The sequence below is a fragment of the Dromiciops gliroides genome, chromosome 3 (assembly GCF_019393635.1).
Source record: "Dromiciops gliroides isolate mDroGli1 chromosome 3, mDroGli1.pri, whole genome shotgun sequence".
In the NCBI taxonomy this organism is placed as follows: domain Eukaryota; kingdom Metazoa; phylum Chordata; class Mammalia; order Microbiotheria; family Microbiotheriidae; genus Dromiciops; species Dromiciops gliroides.
This window is the reverse complement of record NC_057863.1, coordinates 504,143,573-504,165,220: the sequence shown is the minus strand read 5'-3', so window position 1 is coordinate 504,165,220 and position 21,648 is coordinate 504,143,573. Positions and strand designations below refer to the sequence as shown.

Sequence of the window (21,648 nt, the reverse complement as noted above, 5' to 3'; positions counted from 1 at the left end):
CTAGGCAAGCCACTTAATCTAAGTCTCAGTTTCCTCATCTGTAAAATAAGTTGGACTCAATGTCTGACGTGCTTTCAACTCCAAATCTATGAGCTACCTTAGTCTCCAGTGGCAGAGCCATACTGTCCTTGGAGAAGAGAGAAAAAGCAAGAACTCCCACCTCTCATCCCCTAAGATTAGGGATCTGAGTACCCTCATTCAAGCAATCACCAATCCAATCACTAAGCATTTCTTGAGAACCTACTACATCAGCTTGTACCTCAGCAAACCTTTAGCTGCCTGGAGAACAGAGTAAGAAATCAGAATAAAGGAATGAAGAAAGAAAGGCTTTTTCACTCCCCCTCCTCTCTTTCCCCTTTCCTCCAAACCAGGTGGGTAATAATTTGAAGTAATGAGTAATTGAATCATTTTAAAATGAGCTGTGGAGCCCCAGGGCAGGGATTTCTGGGGAAGGGGACCTGGTGCCTGTTTACCTTGGCTGTCCTACAGAACTCCCTTCTACCCCCACCCCCATCCTTATTTAGTTGCTGGTTGCCAAGGAGATGGCTGACAATTTCCATTTTCCAAGTCTCTCTCCTGGAACTCCACCGAGACACTTTGGAAACTCCCCACTCCTCCCTGCTCCCCAGGCCAAAGAACTTGGGGATGCTGGCCAGGCAGGGGTGGCTGCAAAGTTTCCCGAGACCTCAGGCAGAAAGGAAGAGGGAGGGAGAGTCATACAGAGAGTGACTTAGAAAACTCTACTTAGTCTAGTAAACACCACGCTCCTCCTAACTCTTTCCCTATCCTGGCAGTTGAAGAAAGTGAGGCCAAGGTAGGTTTGGTGATGTGCCTCAGGTCATATACAAAGTATGTGGATTCCCTACAGGCCCAGTCCTTTCCCTTAAACCTACCTCCCCTTCTGACACCCCTATTTCTGAAAATGATGCCACCATTTTCCCACCTCCATTCCTTCCTGCAGCCCATTCCCCCAAGCCTGGAGTGCAGTCTCTCTCCACATCTCCACCTGTTGAAATACAGCTCAGATGCCATCTCCTCCATGAAGTTTTTTTTGCATCCACCCAACTGAAAGTGATATTCCTCTCCCCAAATCTCACCTTGATTTGTCTGGCTCTATCCTTTCCATTTATTGCATTTTACTTGTTTTAACACATTTATCACTATCTATTGCACCTAGAGAGTCAGTGTGGCATTATGGGTAGGGCACTGGATAGGGAGTTAGATCATCAGGTCTTCCATCTCTGACGTTTACTCGCTATGTCACCTTAGGCAAATCACTTAAAACTCTTTATGCCTCAGTTTCTTCATCAGTAAATTCAAGGGGTTGGGCCTGATAGATTCTAAGTTTCCTTTCAACTCTAAATCTATAATGTAATGACCCTGAAGAAGGAAACTGATATTTTTCTTCTTTGTAGCCTAAGCACCTAGCACAGAACCTTGCATTTAGTAGATCACTTAATAAATATGCAACATAATGTGCTTTCTAATAGGAAACAGGTGACATGGGCATCAACTGTTAGTACTAATTAAGAGCAGACTAGGGTTGGATACATAAATCTGGAAATCATCTGTGCTGTTCAGTTGTTTCAGTCATGACCAACTCTTTGGACCCCATTTGGGGTTTTCTTGTCAAAGATACCAGATTAGTTTGCCATTTCCTTCTCTAGCTCACTTTAGCAGATGAGGAAACTGATGAAAACAGGGTTAAGTGACTTGCCCAGAGTCACACAGCTACTAAGTAGTTGAAATTTGAACTCAGGAAGATGGGTCTTCCTGACTCTAGGCCTGGCACTCTATCCATTGTGACACCTAGCTGCTCTCATCTGTTAGAGATATTAAATCTATGAGTACTGATGATATATCACCAAGTGAGAGAGTAGAGAAGGAAAAAAAGAAGAAAGCCTGAGACAGAGCCTGGGAGGGCAGGGGGAACCCCATGGTTAATAGATGTGACATGGATGAAGATCCAGCTAAGCAAACTGAGAAGGAAGTCAGAATAGGAGAACCAGAAAAAGCAATATCAGAGAGGAGAGAATATCTAGGAATGGAAGAATGTAGACAGTGTCAGATGATGCAGAAAAGTCAAGAGGATTGAGAACTGAGAAAAAGCCATTATATCTAACAACTTAGAGGTCACTGACAACTTTGTAGAGGGCAGTTTTATTTGAGTGATACAGCCAGAAGATAGATCACAAAGGTCAGAGGAGTGAGAGGGGAAGAAACAGGCATTTGGTATAGATAACTTTCTCAAAGAGTTTAGTCAAGAAGGGGAAGAGAGATATAGGATAACAAGTGAGCATAGATGGTTAGATCAAGTGGAATTTTTTTTTGTTTGTTTTTGTTTTGTGAGGCAATTGGGGTCAAGTGACTTGCCCAAGGTCACACAGCTAGTAAGTGTTTTTTTGTTTGGTTTTGTTTTCTTTTTAAGGGTGAGGAGACATGAGTGTGTTTGAGGCAGCAGAGAAGGAGGGGAAGGGAGTAAGCATTGGACAAATGGCCTCAATTTTTTTAGTGATGTACGAGTTAAGGTCCTCAGCAGGAAGAATAGGAATAAGGGGTGCCATGGGACGCTTGAGAAGAGATAAGGTTTTGAACAGCCAACTGGGATTTCAAATCCATTAGGAAGTACTATAATCATTGCCTTGTTGCAGTGAAGGTCCAGTTGAGATTAGGTAACATCAATTGTAGTACACCCAATGAACTTGACTTTGTTATTTCCTCCAACTCTATTCAATAGCATGTGAATAGGAGCAAAGGGAGTATACAATGTGACTACTCTGGGGCTGAGGGTTGGCAAGTATGATTCCTGATAAGATAAGGAGGCTACAGGTAGCAAAAGTCGAGGCTAAATGTAGAGTTGAACTGGTTTACCAAGAAGTCAAGATGGGGAAAGGACAAAAGTATGACCTGTGAAAGACTGGATATTGAAGTGAGGGTAAAAAACACAGTTAGATTTTATAAGGCCTATATAGGGGAAGATAAAATGACAAAAGCTTATACTCAGAAAAAGGAATTTCAGAGTTCACATATATGGAAGTAGATTATTTGTGGGTGATGGTGAGATTCAGGGTATGACCATTTCTTTGTATAGCTGAGATAGAGTGGAAGAGTCGATTACAGAAACTGAATAGATTGAGAAACTTGAAAGTTAAGATATTCAAGGGAGCATCAATGGGTATGCTGAAATCCCCTAGCAAGAGAGCAGATGCAATGGAGAGACTTAGTCAAGCACCAAACTCATTGAGGAAAGAAGGAGAATATCCTGGGAGGTCAATAGATAATGACCAATAATATCTATACTGGGTGATAAATTTGTATATTGTGAACCTCAAAAGAGGAAGAGCTGTTGAGTAATGATGGTAGAGAAAAAATCAGAATATGACAACAGGAAGCAAGGAATATTCCAACTCCTCCACCTCAACCAGTGAGTTGGGGATTAGGGGAAGTATAAGAGAAAGTATAGCCAGTACTAGAAAGGGTGTTGGAAAAAGTAGTGTCTGTTAGCCAGGAGCCAAGTATTGATTGCAGTCAATAGAAAAAATAAGAAAGGAAAAAGTTTGAGATGAAAAGAAGTCTGTTAATCATAGAGCAAGCATTTCAAAGGGCACAGTGAAAGAGGTGGACAATATTTGGAACAGGATATTGTTCAGGGGGTAGGGTTGAAGGGAATAGAAATAAGGGAGCATGCAGTTATGGATATGGAATAGTATTTATACATTGGCAGAATCAGTAGAATGTGGAGAAATAAGAGGGTAGGAGTATGCTAACCACTGAGGAATGAATCCTAGCAGAATATTACTGGTTGCAAAGAGGACTGTAGAGGGTGGAGGTGGGGGAATAGACTGTTCAAAGTCCTCCCTCAGAGTCCAGTTTGAGAAGTCCTTGGGGTCTAAGACAGAAGCCAGTTGGTAGGTGGTGGAGTATTGTCATCATCCTTCCTAATATAGACCCCCCCATATGTCCAGTGTCCCCCAAGCCTCTCTGCCTCCACTACTATCCTGACTCAATATAAAATTACCAAACCATAGCTACTTCCACAGTGATGTTTTTAGCCAAGAGTAGAAGATACTGTTAGAGTAATAGGGAGGGGATCCAGAGACCCAGATGGATAGACCTGGGTTGACAGGTAGAGTACCTATTCTTATTCCTTTTGACCTTGAGAGATAGCATGAGGTAATGGGAAAAGCAATGAACTTGGAGTCAGAGACCATTGTTTCAGTCTCCAACACTTACTAAGATCTGAGTTCAAATCCAGACTGTGCTATTTAGTACCTGTATGACCTTGGGTAATCATTTCTCTAAGTCCTAGTTTCTTTTTTTTCCTTTTTTTTTGGGGGGGGACAATGAAGGTTAAGTGACTTGCCCAAGGTTACACAGCTAGTAAGTGTCAAGTGTCTGAGGCTGGACTTGAACTGAGGTCCTCCTGAATCCAGGGCTGGTGCTTTATCCAGTTCTAGTTTCTTTATCTGAAAAGTAAAAGTAATAATATTTGTTGGCATGACCCAAGTATTTTATTCTTTAAATTTATAGGGACTTAGTCTGGTTCAGCCTTAGGGACTTATTCCAAAATATCACCCTCTTTGGATCACTATTTCTTTACTCAGAGTTTAGGAAAATATCCTAATATAGCCCATATCTTTCTTCCCTTTTTCTTTCTTTCTTTTTTCTTTTTTGTGGGGCAATGAGGGTTTAGTGACTTGCCCAGAGTCACACAGCTAGTAAGTGTCAAGTGTCTGAGGCTGGATTTGAACTCAGGTCCTCCTGAATCCAGGCCCAGTGCTTTATCCACTGCGCCACCGAGCTGCCCCCAGCCCATATCTTGATACCTACATATGTGGTAAAAAGTGTCCCACAGATCCCATACAAACACACTCAGAGTAGAAATACATATAACAGGACTAGGACAGTATAGGGTGCCTCCCATTTACCTTGTTACCTAAGGGGAGGTATGTGTACATGTGAGTCTTTCAGGCACACCACCACATCCTTAGCCCATCCTTGACAGTCTTAGAGACTTTCTTATCAATAGTTTCCCAGGGAAGTATAGGTGGAGTGTGGGAATCCAAGACATGAAGAACGGAATATCCAAATTAGGAAGAGACTTCTGTTTGGCACTTAAGGTGCATACTGTATGAGCTAGCCAAACATAGGGAAGTCACACAACTTTTTGACCAATCAACCTCCTATGCAGGTGCCCCTATACCTCTGATTCAATCTTGCACAATCAAAGAAGGCTTTCTGCCAAGTATGCTTATATAATCTACATGTATAAATATCAGGCAAGGTTGGGGAGGAGCTAGACGGGAATTCCCATAATGTCTGCCAGTCGGACGGCCCTGACACTGACGACACCCCCCCCCCCAAATCCTTCCACCCACGTAAGTAAGTCTCCTTTAAATAAATTCTCTCTTTCACCCTGGAGTGGCCAATGGCTTTTGTCAGTATCAAGCTGTTATCTAGGGGGTATAAGGGAGGTATAGATCTGAGCCCTGTTTGTACCCAATAACTGACATCATCAGCAGGATACTGTACCCAACAGACAGCCTCTATTTGATCATGCAGAAAATGCAAAAGTTCATCAGTAAGTCAGCCAATAAGCATTTATTAAGTGTCTACTATTTGCCACACACTGTGCTAGACACTAGGGATACAAAGAAAGCCAAAAGCAATCCAGAAAAGCTTGGAATCCAGGGGTGAGGTGATGAGGACATACACCAGGGTGAGAGTTGTGACAGAAGAGAGAAGGGTGTATACAAGAGATGTTATAAAGGTATAATCTACATGACTTGACAACAGATTGGATGTGTGGGTGGGAGGTGGGAGGGAGTGCAGAGTCAAAGCTGACATCTAGTTTCAAGCCTGAGGAACTGGATGAAGCTGAAATAGGAGAACAATTTAGATAATGACCAAAATAATGTAAAAGAAAATAACTTGGAAAAACTACAGAACTCAGACCAATGAAATGACCAATCACAGCTGCAAAAAAGAAAGATAATTAAACCCCTGACCCACCTCTTAGCAGAGAAGTAATAGATTAAAGATACAGTATGACACATAAATCTTCAAATCTGATAAAGGTGTTGATTTGTTCACTATATTTATGTTACAAGGGAGGGTTTCTATTTGACAATGAGGATGAGTTATTGGGTCTAGAAAGAAGGAAGGAAGGAAGGATAGATGGAAGGGAGGGAGGAAGGGAGCAAGGGAGGGAGAGAAGGAGGAGGGAAGGGAGGGAGGGAGGAAGGAAGGGAGGGAGAGAAGGAGGAAGGAAGGAAGGGAGGGAGGGATGTAGGAAGGGAGGGAAAGAAGGAGGAAGGAAGGGAGGGAGGGAGAAAGGAAGGAAGGGAGGGAGGAAGGAAGTGAGGGAGAGAAGGAGGAAGGAAGGGAGGGAGGGAGGAAGGAAGTGAGGGAGAGAAGGAGGAAGGAAGGGAGGGAGGGAGAAAGGAAGGAAGGGAGGGAGGGAGGGAGGAAGGAAGGGAGGGAGAGAAGGAGGAAGGAAGGAAGGGAGGGAGGGATGTAGGAAGGGAGGGAAAGAAGGAGGAAGGAAGGGAGGGAGGGAGAAAGGAAGGAAGGGAGGGAGGAAGGAAGTGAGGGAGAGAAGGAGGAAGGAAGGGAGGGAGGGAGGAAGGAAGGGAGGGAGAGAAGGAGGAAGGAAGGGAGGGAGGGAGGGAGGAAGGAAGGGAGGGAGAGAAGGAGGAAGGAAGGGAGGGAGGGAGGAAGGAAGGGAGGGAGGGAGAAAGGAAGGAAGGGAGGGAGGGAGGAAGGAAGGAAGGGTATGATATGATTATGGATTTGAGTCAGATTAAACTCTGAGGATGGGGTCTGGAAGGTACCCAGCCCTGCCCCAGTATAGTTCGTTTAGAAGTTTATTGCTTGTCAAATTCTCACTGTCTCCTTTAAGTTTTATTGCCAATTAACAGTATTTTTACTTCTGCTCAGTCTCCCCACTTGTCAGCTACATATTAGTTTTGTCTGCAATCCATCATGTGTCAGAACCCCAGTCCCTGTTGAGTCCCTGGGTCAGGGAGTTAGCCTACCAATTCAATACTCGGGACTCAAGAAGAAAGGACAGGGCTCGGCACAGGATGCAGCAATTAAGTTGAGACCAGATGTTAAGTGACATGTCTCTTTTTCTCAGAGCAGAATCCCCTTGACCCTAGGGTCCCAACAATATGTTATTCTTTTATTCTTTATTCTATTTTTTTGACTTCCCAACATAGCCGAAGATAAATTTTAACCCTGTCATCCTTCTAGAATTAACATGACTACAGAACAATGCTGAAGCACCTGAGTGACTCTTCCTGTTATTCAGGTTGAATATCTTTAGAGACAGGGGCCGGGAGAGGGGAGTCAGTGGAAACCGTGAGATCTGAAACATCTGACTGTCACTCCCCTGTTTCCTCTTCCTTTGGTTTGACCTTGTTCCCCCTCCCCTTTTCCCCCTTGCTCCTGGAACATGTATGCATGTCTCCATACATTGATCACAAACTGAACACACACCCTGGGTGAGAAAGGATTGCATGTTAGATTGTGAGCTCGACCTAGTGTGTGTGGGGACTTCCCCTCTGACCAACATTCCTATAAAAGGTCAAGGCATGTATTAGCTGGCGCGGCTCAGGCATTAAGCTTGCCCATTCCTATGGGAATGTAATAAATCTGTCTCTGCTTGACTTGGTGGTCTCCTCGAGTTATTTGGGTAAACTGAGACAGTTTGCTCCATACAGAAGGAAGGAAGGGAAAAGAACTCTAAGGTGAAGAGTTCTCGGAATTTGCCCTTTAGTCAAAAGGAGTGTTTCTGGGCAAAGCTAATCCCTTGGAAAAGATTGTGTATGTGATCTCTGAAGCTGTATGAATCACTAGGAACCAAAATGAAAGTATCTAAGTTACTGTTCCCATGAGTTACTCAATGTGGGTCCATTGGGAAAAGGATTGTTTATCTAGTGACCCAAAGGAAGGTTCATCTTCCTTCCAGGAAAGTTCATGTCCTCAGGGTAGTGCCATAAGGCTAGATGCCTGAATTAGTCTTCTGGGTGACAGTGAAAGGAGCTCGCCATGTTAGGGTGCTGCCTGTCTCGAAACTCCACCACAGAATGCATGCACACATCTGTTGTATAGAACTCATCAGCCTAGAATGTAGAAGGGGCTACCTCAAACAACCCCAAATTTGTTTCCTTCTCAATCGGGGTTCAGATCTTAGGATTTAGCTATAAGTTTGAAGTACTTTAGACCCCTATGAAAATGGGACTCACTGAAAAGGAAAAAAATGTGTATATATGTGTGTGTATAGATATATATGTATATGTATATAGATATATAGATATAACCTATATCAGATTACCTGCTGTCTAGGGGAGGGGGGAGGGAGGGAGAAAAATCTGAAATTGTAAAGCCTGTATAAACAAAAATTGAGAACTATCTTTACATGTAACGGAAAAAATAAAATACCTTATATGTTAAAAAAAAAAAAGAACATTCCTATATTCTTCAATTCAGATCAGTCCTGGTCTTCTCTCTGTCCCTTACATGTAATACTCTAGTTCCCATTTTCATGTCTTTTCATAGACTGTCTCCCATGCTTGGAATGCATTTTATACTCACTTCTGGCTCAAAGAATCCCTCTTTTCCTTCAAGATGCAACTCCAGCACCACATTCTACATGCAGCCTTTCCTGATCTCCTCAACTGCTAACAAATTATTTTATTCCTGCTTCAACTGGGCTCTCACCACAATAAGGCAATCCTTTTATTCTTTATTTGATTTCTGGTCTTGCTCCTCACAAAAGCTTTTCCAAAACTTCTCTCCTCAAGAATCTCACACTGCCCATCCTCTCCCCCTCAAGCTATGGACTTAGCCTCTCTTTACTGAGAAAATTGAGGCTATTTTCCCTTCTCCCCATCTCCTTGACATTATTCCTCACCATCTCTTCCTTTCCACCAGTCTTTGACAAGCAGATGGACCTTTTCCTTGTCAAAATCAACTCTTCTACATGTGCTCTCATTTGCATTCCCTCCTCTTCAGCAGATTGCAACCTCAATTATTATGCTCCTCAACATTTCAACTTCTTTCAACTAGTTCTGTTCCTATTGCCTTCAAACATGCCTGTCTCCTCCAACTGCTCACTGCTAAATTACAAATTATCTCCTAATTGTTTCATTTACATGGTTGACCATCCTCTCCTCCTAATCCTATCTGCCTACCCTTTCCTTTTCAATCTCCAGCACTATACTAGCACTATACTAAGTGACAGGCACTATACTAAGCACTCTACAAATATTATCTCATTTGATTCTCACAACAACCTATTTATTTATTTGTTTGTTTGTTTGTTTATTTATTTATTTTTAGTGAGGCGATTGGGGTTAAGTGACTTGCCCAGGGTCACACAGCTAGTAAGTGTTAAATGTCGGACGCTGGATTTGAACTCAGGTACTCCTGACTCCAGGGCCGGTGTTTTATCCACTGCGCCACCTAGCTGCCCCCAATAATTTCTATAATGCTTTTTTGGGGGGATTTTTTTTTACAGGCTATGGGGGTTAAGTGACTTGCCCAGGGTCACACAGCTAGTAAGTGTCAAGTGTCTGAGGCTGGATTTGAACTCAGGTACTCCTGAATTCAGGGCTGGTGCTTTAATCACTGGGCCATCTAGCTACCCCTCCTCCCCATTTTAAATTCTAGGAAATGGAGGCAAACAGAAGTTAAGTGACTTCCCCAGGGTCAGACAGGTAGTAAGCATCTGAGGTCAAATTCAAACTCAGGTCTCTTTGACTCCATCCATTTGAATTCTGAATAGTTTAATTGCTCAGTAATAAGGCAGATAAGATTCAGTTTTACACCAATAGTAGCAATCCAAAATACTTTCACAATGCCCTGAAGGCTATTTATGGGCCAAAGATATTTGGTGCATCTCAGTTACTCAATGCTGATAGAGCCACATTGATTACTGATAAGGACATGATCTTAGAGAGATGGGCTGAACAATTCCCTTGTGTTCTCAACAGAAAGTCATCAACCAATGATGAAGCCACTGGCCACTTACCTCAGGTTGAAGTCAATCCCTTTCTAGCCAAACTTCCAATTGAGGAAGAGGTTTTGAATGCCATTAGGCTCCTCTCAAGTGACAAAGCACCTGGTGCTGATTCTATTCTAGCAGAGATTTACAAGGCAGGGGGTCCACTGCTCATACAAAAGCTGACTGAGATCTTTGGGGTTAATAGCAAGAGGAGATTAATCCCAAGGAGTTCAAGGATGCCTTGATTGTCCTTCTCTATAAAGGAAAAGGAAATAGATTGCCCTATGATAAGCAAAGAGGTGGGGCTTTCTCTCTTAGTCTTTGCTGGCAAGATTCTTGCTAGAGTCTTCCTCAATAGTTTGATCCTTCATCAGGAAGATGGTCATCTACCTGAGAACCAGTGTGGCTTCAGAAAAGGGTAAGGAATGGTGGATATGGTATTTGCTGCCTGGCAACTTCAGGAGAAAGGCCAGGAGCAGAACAGAGGTCTGTACACAACATTTGTTGATCTCACCAAGGCCTTTGATATTGTCAGTCGGGAAGGCTTATGGAAAATTATGTCACAATTTGGTTGCCCAGAGAAGTTCACAAGTACTGCACATCAGTTTCATGGTAGCATGCTTGCCCAGGTTCTGGATAATGGACAATGCTCTCACACTTTCCCAGTCACCAGTGGAGTGACGCTTGCTTATATGCTTTTTAACATGATGTTTTCAGTGAGTTTGTCAGACACCTTCAAGAGGATAAAAATGGCAAATGGCTGCATTGACTGTAAATTATTTAACTTGAAAAGGCTATAAGCCAACACTAAAGTGAAGGGATAATTGCACTCAATGCAGCCTCTGAGGCTGAGATGAAACAGAGTATGGATAGATTCTCTGCTACTTGGGCTAATTTTGGCCTGACAATTAACACCAAGAAAACAGAGGTGTTCCACCAGCTAGCACCACATTATCCATATATGGAACCACTAGTTACAGCAAATGGAGAAATTTTGAAATGTTGTGGATAAGTTTACTTACCTTGGCAATATATTTTCCCCTTTCGGGGAGGAGACCAATGGCATGAGCTACGCACGCCAGTCCACCTGCTGCACACATCAGACTGCCTGCTAGCACTCTACTTCTGGGGTGCGAGCTTAAAAAAACTGGCGTCTTTCAGTTATCCTAACCGACTGTCAAAAAAACTTTCATATTTTTTACCACAGTATACATAGATGAAGAGGTTGATGTAGGCATTGCCAGAGCTGGCTCAGTGATTGGAAGGCTCTGAAGGAAAGTGTGGGAGAGGAGAGTTACTAGACTGGCTACCAAACTGAAGGTCTACAAAACTGTTGTTCTGACCTCATTGTTGCATTCCTATGAAACCTGCACAGTCTACAAGCACCATGCCAGGAAACCGAATCTCTTCCATCTAAATTACCTTAGGAAGATTCTGAAGATCACGTGCCAAGATAAGGTACTGGACACTGAGGTCCTTTCTTGAGCTGAACTGCCAAGTACTCAATCTCTTACCAAAGACATCACAACTCTGGTGGGCTGGTCACATTGGCCTAAAAGACTATTTCACAGAGAACTCACACAAGGCAAGTACTCACATGGAGGTCAGAAGAAGCAATACAAGGATACTCTCAAGGTCTCTATCAAGAACTTTGGAATCCTTTGTGAGACATGGGAGACACTGGCACAGGACTGCCCAGCATGGCATGTCCACATCAAAGAAGGCACTGTGCTCTATATGCAAGGCAGAATTGCAATAACTCTAAAGAAACATGAGATGTACAAATTAAGAGCCATCTCCTCTCCAAATGTCCATATGGACTATTTGTGCCTGACCTATAGTAGAGCCTTCTGGGCTCGGATGAGTCTGATCAGCCACAGCCTAACCGACACACTGTACCTTGACCCCTACATAGTGTTGTCATTTTGGTCTTCTTCAAGAATGAAGGACAACCAATTGCCTCAGGTTCTTCATTTGTAAATTGAGAGAGTTGGACTCAATGACTTTTAAAATTGCTTCTAGTTCTAAATCTATGATCCTCTAAATCTGTGATCCTAAAGACAGGGAATTAGAATAGTAATGCTTAGGGGGCAGCTAGGTGGCACAGTGGATAAAGCACCGGCCCTGGATTCAGGAGTACCTGAGTTCAAATCCGGTCTCAGACACTTGACACTTACTAGCTGTGTGACCCTGGGCAAGTCACTTAACCCCCATTGCCCCGCAAAAAAAAAAAAAAAAAAGGAATAGTAATGCTTTACAGGCTTTTAATGCTCCCTGTACATTATCTCATTTGATACTCACAAGGGAAGCAGGGCAAGTATTGTCCCCATTTTCTAGGTGAGAAAACTGAGACCCAGAGGGTTTAAACAACTTGCACACGGTTATACAGAAAACAGTTCTGGTTCTTGGACTAGAACTCAAGTCTCCTAGACTCCAGTGAGAAGAAAGCCAGCTAGCTCATCAGGCAGGCTTCCCCTTCGTAACTGTAGTACTTTGAACCCCTTCTTCCCTCCCATTCCCTCTCCCCTGGCCACCCTGATCCTGTCAGGGCCTTGCTCATTTCCTCTCTTATCCTCTGGGAGCAGTTTATAAAGAGACTAAGCTGTGAGTTCTGGGGTCTCCTCTGCCCTGGATCCCCTCCCTGTCCGTGGCCTCTCTACTCTATTCCCTCTAATTCTTCCTCCCCTTCCCTTCCCACAAACTAGGTCTCAGACCCTACCTTCTCTGTTCCCCCTCACAAAGGCTGTATCAGTTCTCAGAGCCCATTTCTACTGCAGTCCTGCCCCATCTCCATCACTCTTTTTTCTGCAGGGGTCCCTGGGAGGGTCACAGACAACCGGTACATGGAAAAACCATTTGTCTTCTAGAGGAGCTGTTTCCTCTTTCCATTTTAGACTTCTCAATCCATCTCATCTCTAACAGCACCTGGAGGGCTAAAGCTGGGAAAGGCCAGTCAGGATTCCAAAGGACCTTAACAAGACTGGAAGGAGAGCGGAAACTAACAAGAGACCATTCAAGAGCTGGACAGGACTGCCCAGCACAGCATGTCCACATCAAAGAAGGCACTGTGCTCTATATGCAAGGCAGGATTGCAATAACTCTAAAGTAACATGAGATGTGCATGAGATGTGCTGCTGGAGCAACAAGTCCAACCTTGCTTTGAATTTGGAGATCCGCTCTGCAATATCCCTGACAGGTGGGCATGGGGCCACTGAACAACATCAGGGAGAGGCCACAGCCTCACAAAGTAAACAAGGGCATTGCTAGAGAGCACCTCCTTACATTGAGCTGCACCCTTCCTCCCCCCACCCCCCTTCCTCTCATCATCGCTCTTAGTTCCATAGGTTCACAGTAATGGTCTGCTCACAGTAACATCTCACATATTCAAACTCCTTCACAGGCTTGCCCCCATTGTTACAGGGACATTGGTGGGGTTTGGGGGTAGGGGTTCTTTAAATAATTACAGCCTCTTGAACACAAATCCAATTAGAATAAGATAATAGTTTATTTAGGGTGCTAGAGAAAGGAAACCAAGAGAGAAATCCTTGGACTTCTTCTCATGGGGAGAAGGCGTGGCTCTGAGATACCTATCTCCTGGAGCAGGAGACAGGGAAATCCTTTTATAGAGGCCTTATGGTGGTCCAATGAGGTCATCATCTGACTATGGAAAGTTCCCTTATTGGGAGAGGACCATCTCCCACTGGTGGTGGCTGGGGGAGTTGGGTGAGGGGTGGCTGTGGATCTCTCAAGCCATCTCTCTGCTCCTCATGCCACAAAGGCAGCAGCCACACCTAATCTTATCTCCCAAGGGTGGGGGAGACTGGAATGAAGGGTGGGGGTCCTGGAGCTAGCTCAGTCCCAATCAGGTGCCATTTATCTCTTTAGGTGTGTCTGTCCTTTGGTTTAGTTTCTCAAGAAGAAGGTTCCTTGATTTACCCCAGAGAATTTCTGGGGTACGCTAGGCCCATAACACAGTCTTCTTACTCTTTACTTCCTAACCTACTCTATGACCCAGTGACACCAGACTCCTGGCTGTTACACTAACAAGACACTCATCTATTGGCTCCCTGGCATATCGTCTGGTTGTCCCCCATGCCTGGAACTCTTTCCATCCTTCTCTCCAACCACCAGCCTCTCTGGATGCTTCCCTTCAGTCCCAACTAAAATCCCACCTTTCACAGGAAACCTTCCCTCATCTCTCTTAATTCCAGTGCCTTCCCTCTTTTAATTATTTCTTATTTATCTTGTAATTAGCTTACGTCAAATATAGTCATTGCATGTTGTTTCTTCCTTTCAAATGTAAGCTCCTTGAGGGCAGAGACTGGCTTTTGCTCCTTTTTATGCACAATGCCTGCCCTGTAGTAGGTACCTAATAAAATGTCTACTAGGGGCAGCTAGGTGGTGCAGTAGATAGAGCACCGGCCCTGGATTCAGGAAGACCTGAGTTCAAATCTGGCCTCAGACACTTAACACTTACTAGCTGTGTGACCCTGGGCAAATCGCTTACCCCCAACTGCCTCATCCAAAAATAAATAAATAAATAAACAAACAAACAAACAAACAAATAAATAAATCAATAAATATGTCTACTAAATGAATGAACAATGACCTACCTAAACAATACATATATCTTGCTATCTGCTTTCTGAGTAGGAAGCTATGAGATGCTGTTTTCTCCTCACCTAGGTGAGCTAGTACACAGACTACTCCTTTTCTTCTATAGAACCCTCCCCAGCAAAAGCCTCACTTTTCCAGAGTTTCTTTTGTCTTCCATGGGATATCCCTCCATGGGATTGCCATTCCCTTTCCAAGAGCAAGGGTGATGTTGATTTGCTTATTGTTCCAAAAACCAGAAATGGCAAAGGAGAAGAGGGATGCACATCAGAAAGCAGATAGCAAGATATATGTATTGTTTAGGTAAGTCATTGTTCACAAGCACCTGGCTTGTAGGACAGCTCCTAGCTCTATAGCCCTCTAGGTCCACTAACCCTGAATGCTTTGGCCCCAACTCCCTTCCCTTCCCACCACTCCCCCATAAGGTGTTTTAGCTTGCTATCAGAATGTCAGTTCCTTGAGGGCAGGGACTGTCACTTTTGCACTTGAATTTGCATTTGAATCCCCAATATCTTTTTTTGGCCGGGCAATGAGGGTTAAGTGACTTGCTCAGGGTCACACAGCTAGTAAGGGTCAAGTGTCTGAAGTCTGATTTGAACTCTGGTCCTCCTGAATCCAGGGCCAGTGCTTTATCCACTGCACCACCTAGCTGCCCCCCATTCCCAGTACCTTCTACCCAGAGGAAACTGAGGAGGTGAGAAGATCTTAGAACTTGTCTAGGAGTCTAACGTGTCAGAATGGGAATCTGAACCTCTGGCTCAGAAATCCAAACTTCCTATTGAGTGTAACGATTGGAATGACGCCACCTGCTGGAGACTTAACTGTAGAAGAGTTCTGCCCATGAAGCGAAGGTCTTTGAGGGCAAGACCAGGAGTCAGGAAGTGACGCGGGCTAGTGGGAGGAGGAAGGAAGAGACTGGCGCTAGCTCTCGGCGCTCTTTCCTCTGGACTCGGGTGGAGAGCAGAGCTAGAAATGTGCTCTCCCTTTAATAGATAGGAATCTAGGCCTTTTTCTCTCTCTTTACCAAATTCTTATTCTCCTTAATAAATGCTTAAAAGTCTAACTCTTGCTAAAGCTTATAATTTATTGGCGACCACTGTTTAACCAGACAAATGGGAGATAAGATCATGTTAATGCTTTGTTTTTGTGGATTTTCTATTTTTCTTTTTATTTTTGTTAAAAGAGCCAGTAACTTACTCACAGGAGGAAATATCTCTCCCTCTCCCAACCATGCTTTTTCAGAGAAACCTGAAGAGATTCCTGCTGCTTTTCCCAGTTCCAACACTAATTGTTGCTCTAATTTTGCATGCCTGGAGGCAATGACCCACCCTCTAGAAGCTTTTAATCCCCTAGCACCTGGAGGCAAAGTGGGGGAAGAGGAATCCAGGCCTGAGTTCAAAATCAAGTCTGATTCAAATTGCGCTGGTCCCTCCCCTCCTCTCCAGACCCCACCCTCTACTCCTCCCATGGCCAAGCCCATTGCTTCCCCTGCCCGGGAAGTCCAGAGATCTGATGCGCATGCTCAACTTTTTCTACCTGCATTTGCAGCTTCAGGCTCAGCCCTTCCCCGGCCTGGCTGTGCTTTTGAGACAATCTTAGAAAACTCTTTAAATTCCAGATATGCTTGTTTTGTTCATAATTTTGCTAACCTGCTTTTGTCTTTAATTAGTAATCTTATAAAGCATTTGTATGGTGAAAAGACTGACAGACAATATAAAGGGGTTAAAGAAGAAAAACTTAAGCTGAATAAGAATGACAACCATCAACATAGTTCAAGACTCTGCTTCTTTTGCCATGGAAGGGTATATATTTTAGAGAAATGTAGAAGTAAGCAGCAAGGTATTGATATGAGTGTTGGGGATTTTAGATATCGGAATCAAAAGTGTTCTGAATTCACTCAGAGTATTAATGTCAGTTCAGAGGTTACATAGGATTTCTATGCTATTATATATACATTTTGAAATTAATGGTATGGGTTTATTTTCATAGAGATTTTCATGCTTTTGAGATTGTGTCTTATACTTAGTTTTTAAAACAAGGAGAATATTTGTAAAAGCTTTTTATAGTCATGTGATCAAGTTTATATTTTATAGTACTCTTATTAATATTAAATTCATATTCATTTAGATTTCCCTAGTTTGAATTTCATTGTCTTTTATTATTCCACGTGTATTTTCTTCTATTCATTCATCTATCTAATTTTGAAACATGGTTTTGATTTCATAATACAATGTTAATTCTAGGAGTATTGTGCTCCCATATTCTGAGTTGTTTGTTTTTGTTATTTTTTTTTCCTCAACTGATTATTTGATCAAACTCTTTAAAGCATTTCCCTGGCAAATTGGTTGCCATGGCAAGTGTAAATTGATTCTAGAAGTATTATTTTTGATAAGCATATTCCCAAAAAAAAAAAAAAAAGAGGGGAACATTTGTAAAAGTTTTCTTTTTTCAAAAAAAAAAAAGTTCTTTGAGATTCTGTTGTGCTTTAACTTGTATTTAAGTATGTTCTGATTTTTCACAAAAGTAATTGTATACTAAGTAAAAAAAAGGGTATTATTTGAAATTGTTGCATAATTATATATTATATTTTGAGTCAAGATGTATTCACATTTTTTGCAATCATTTATTATCCTCAATTTTAAATCCATATGAGACTTGGATTATGGGAACTTATCATTTAAGACATTAATTGCCTTTATTCTGAGTTATCAGATGCCAGTTGGCCAAGATGCCATCCAATCACAAGAGGAATACATGCAAGAGCAGACACTGAACTGTCACATGAGGGGAGACATGCATGAAGTCAAGGTATGGCCGAGGGAACGGCTTTTGACAAATGTTGAGGTTGGATTCTCTTGGTTTAATATTTTATTCTCTTTTTCCCCACAATATTGTACAGATGGCTGGAAGTATTCATCCCACCCATCTCACTTCTACACCTGGCTTCTATGCTCCCTCCTATATGCCTGATGCCATGGACATCTCAATCCCATGCATCTGATTAAGTCTGACTCAGTTTCTTCCAATATGTTTGGTGGCATGGACATATATTCCATCCACCTATTTTAAGCCTGGCATACTGTATGGGCAGTACATATTGCTCAAGTGTGGGAATGCTCATATCCCATCATTTCTCTGTTCTTTTATGGTAACCCCCATAATTATCTCAGGTGTCATGATAAATACAGTGTTGAATTTGGCCTTGACACCTGTTACCAATTATATTAGATTTTTAAATTTCTCATAATGGCATGAGGATAATTAGGCAGATGATGCAAAAAGTGATGAAACAAAGATAAAAAATTATTTTTAATAATTAATATCGCAGCAATTGTCTTCTCAATTACCCTCCATAAGGGGGGGGACTATAGTAATATTATAATTTTAAAGAATGGTTCAATTTTTGTTTTATTATATGTTTCATGTGTAACAACTAAGATTCTGAATTCCCTTAGACATGTTTTTGAGAACTTTCATTGTTTGATTTGATTATTGACAAAGCTATTTTAAAGTTGTGTTAAGCTCAATTTTGTAGGAAATTTTCCTGGCTGATTACCAGCATCCACACATCAACCCCTGAAAAGACTTCCATTCCACGACTACACCTAGAGGACATCTGAGAAAAGACTTTCAGAGACTTTAAATGAACAGTTTTGATTTGTTGTTTTTTTTCTCTTTCTGTTATAATATACACCATCTGTAATATGTATTCTCTGCAGAGGCCCTCCCTTTGCAGGACTAATGTCAAAGCGTCGGTTCATGAGGACAAAAAAAAAAATCGCCCCTCTGGACAAAACTTTCCTCTCTTCCTTTTCTATATTGTTGTTCACATATTATTAGTTAGCAATAGTTATTATATTCTTTTTACTGTTCCGTCAAGGAAACATTTTGTTTCTTGAGGAACAACAGGGGGGACTGTAATGATTGGAATGACGCCACCTGCTGGAGACTTAACTGTAGAAGAGTTCTGCCCATGAAGCGAAGGTCTTTGAGGGCAAGACCAGGAGTCAGGAAGTGACGCGGGCTAGTGGGAGGAGGAAGGAAGAGACTGGCGCTCGCTCTCGGCGCTCTTTCCTCTGGACTCGGGTGGAGAGCAGAGCTAGAAATGTGCTCTCCCTTTAATAGATAGGAATCTAGGCCTTTTTCTCTCTCTTTACCAAATTCTTATTCTCCTTAATAAATGCTTAAAAGTCTAACTCTTGCTAAAGCTTATAATTTATTGGCGACCACTCATTAGATATTTTAGACAGTTTAGCTAGAATTTTAGCCCTTAACATGAGCTAGTCTGTAATTCATAGATGGCAAGACCTGGAGGGTATCTTGGAAGTCATCTAATGACCTCATTTTACAGAATTACAAACTGATGCTCCGGAAGGTAAAAAGTGACTTGCCTAGAGGTGCCACAACTAGATATTGACATAGCTAGGAACTCAAACCTAGGTACCCAAGCTCCATCCTAGACAGAGTAAATCTAATCTCTTTCTCACATGCCAGCTCTTCAAATATTTAAGGACAGTTTTATTTCTCACATCTCTTTTTTTTCAAGATGAATTGCATTATTTATCATCTGAGGTGGTTGGGAAGAAGGCACTTTATAACTTTAAAGAGCTATGCTCCTAGTTCCTCTGATCATCCTTCCTATGACATGGTTTCCAAACCCTTCATCATCCCAGTTTCCTTCTTCTGGGGAAGATCCAGTTTATCAGTATCTTTTTTAAAATATGGAAGCCAGAGTTGGATTCAACACTCTAGATGTGGTCTGTCCAGTGCAGAGTGCAACAGGGCTATTACCCTTCTCATTTTGGATGCCATATTTTATTAATGCAGTTTAGCATTCAATTAGCTTTTTCCATTGCTACACAATACCACCAGTTCCATATTGAGATTGTAATCCACTAAAATCCTCAGGTATTTTTCTTTCAAGTAAGGTCTCCCCAGTTCTGAATCTGCATAAATGGTTGTTTTTTTAGTCAAAGTGCCTATTGGATTTCATCTTGCAATATGGGAAATTTAAAATTTGTGTAAATTAAAAAGGATTTGGGAAACTCAGTGAACCACAAGCTCAGCATGCATCTACAATGTGATGCAGCAACAAAAAAAGAATTAAAATATTCAAAGGCTGTATGAATGATCAGGTATTAACAAAACTAATTAGGATTTCTGATGGCCAGGGCAAGTCTCACAAAATACACCTGTGGTGAGTAGCATGAAGATGTTCTCAAATCAAGTTTTTAAGACTAAGTTGAGGGGGCAGCTAGGTGGCGCAGTGGATAAAGCACTGGCCCTGGATTCAGGAGGATCTGAGTTCAAATCTGGCCTCAGACACTTGACACTTACTAGCTGTGTGACCTTGGACAAGTCACTTAACCCTCATTGCCCAGCCAAAAAAAAGACTAAGTTGATTGATTGGGAGACTTCAGATAGATGTTTCAGCCCTCGGGACATAGAAACCCTGAAGTATCCCATGGAGGACAGAAGGAAACTGGAAAAATGAGGGAGGCTGTTGCTGGAGAGGCTTCTACAGAGGAAAAGGAGTTTTTGTTGTTGTTTTTCAGTCATGTCTGACTGTTCATGACCCTGTTGGGTTGTTGTTGTTGTTGTTGTTTTAGCAAAGATAATGGAGTGGTTTGCCATTTCCTTCTCTAGCTCATTTTACAGATGAAGAAACAGAAGCAAATAGGGTTAAGTGACTTGCCCATGGTCACACAAGCTTTTAAGTGTCTGGGGCAAAGGCCATTCTGGTCATGCTGCTCTTGCAAGAGTTGTGACTAGGGGGGCGGCTAGGTGGCACAGTGGATAAAGCACCGGCCCTGGATTCAGGAGTACCTGAGTTCAAATCCGGCCTCAGACACTTGACACTTACTAGCTGTGTGACCCTGGGCAAGTCACTTAACCCCCATTGCCCCGCAAAAAGAAAAACAAAAACAAAAACAAGAGTTGTGACTAGGGTACTGCAGTCCCTTCTCAAATTGAACTGCCAAACATTCAAACCCTAGCACAGAAAGAGCAACTTTGATGGGCTCCACTCCAAGAATATGAAATATTTTCTTAACAGTTGTTTGGCACCAGTAGGCACGAGTCAGGTCCTGGGTTTTTGCAACTGACTGGGAAGCAATATCTAGAGTAGCGAAGGAGTTCCTTAAGCCTAGAGACAGAATATGGAGTGTGGAAAAATTATTAAATGTTTGTGGAGTGATAGTAGAATATCAGGGAGTAAGTTTGCCAGAGAGCAAATGCTTTGGAACCTCAGCACTGCTGGGTCAAGAATGAATGAGAGAATTAGTCTTGAGTCGTTGGCATGTGGGAAGAGAGTGGGGCAGGAGGCAAAAGCAGGCACCCCCAAGCCTAAGTAGCCAGCTGGAGAGGTTGGCTGGCCTTGGGCATGAATGAGGGGCCCTAGTGAGTTCTGAGGACAATGATGACAATTCCTGGCAGTTGTTGAGTAATCTGAGTAGCATAATTTCAAGCTCTAGTCATCTCTATAATGGAAAAGAAAGTACCGGAGGGTTAGGGTGGAGACAAATGGACCCTGAGCCAGAGAGTTAGAAAGTGCATGAGAGAGGTCCTGAGGCAGTAGAGGAAAAGGAGGGTGGGTTAAGGATCAGAGCTTCCCTCTTGGCTCTTCCAGGAGCTTTCTTTGTTACAATAACAACAATAAATTTTGTTTTTTAGGCTTACCATGAACTTAAACATTTCATTTAAGCCTCACAAAGATATTTTTGTCCCTGTTTTTCAGATCAGGGAACTCGAGATTAAATGATTAAGCTCACCATACTTCTACTAGGAGCAGAGATGTACCTAGCAAAGGAGATTCTGCCAATGACAGTCCTACCCGCTAGACCCTGGGTCTCCAGCCTCAGTTTTCCCAGTCAACTTCCTGGAGATTTCTCTTCATCCCCCAAAATGATACAGGGGATCTTTACTTTGACCCTGGGGCTATCATCTTTCATTACTTTTAAAATCTTCTCTGATCACATTGCTGCTCCCCAGTCCTCTCCTCCTCAAGAACTTAAAACCCACAAGGG

At 42.6% G+C, this 21,648-nt stretch overlaps 1 protein-coding gene across 1 annotated transcript in view; it reads left to right on the top strand.

Moving 5' to 3' along the window:
- Positions 1-13,135: 13,135 nt before the first annotated feature.
- Positions 13,136-21,648, top strand: part of VSIG10L2 (V-set and immunoglobulin domain containing 10 like 2) — a 29,205-nt gene continuing 20,692 nt past the window's right edge. The window contains 1 exon segment of the mRNA XM_043993656.1: positions 13,136-13,256. Within this exon segment, the coding sequence (XP_043849591.1) occupies positions 13,136-13,256 (121 nt within the window).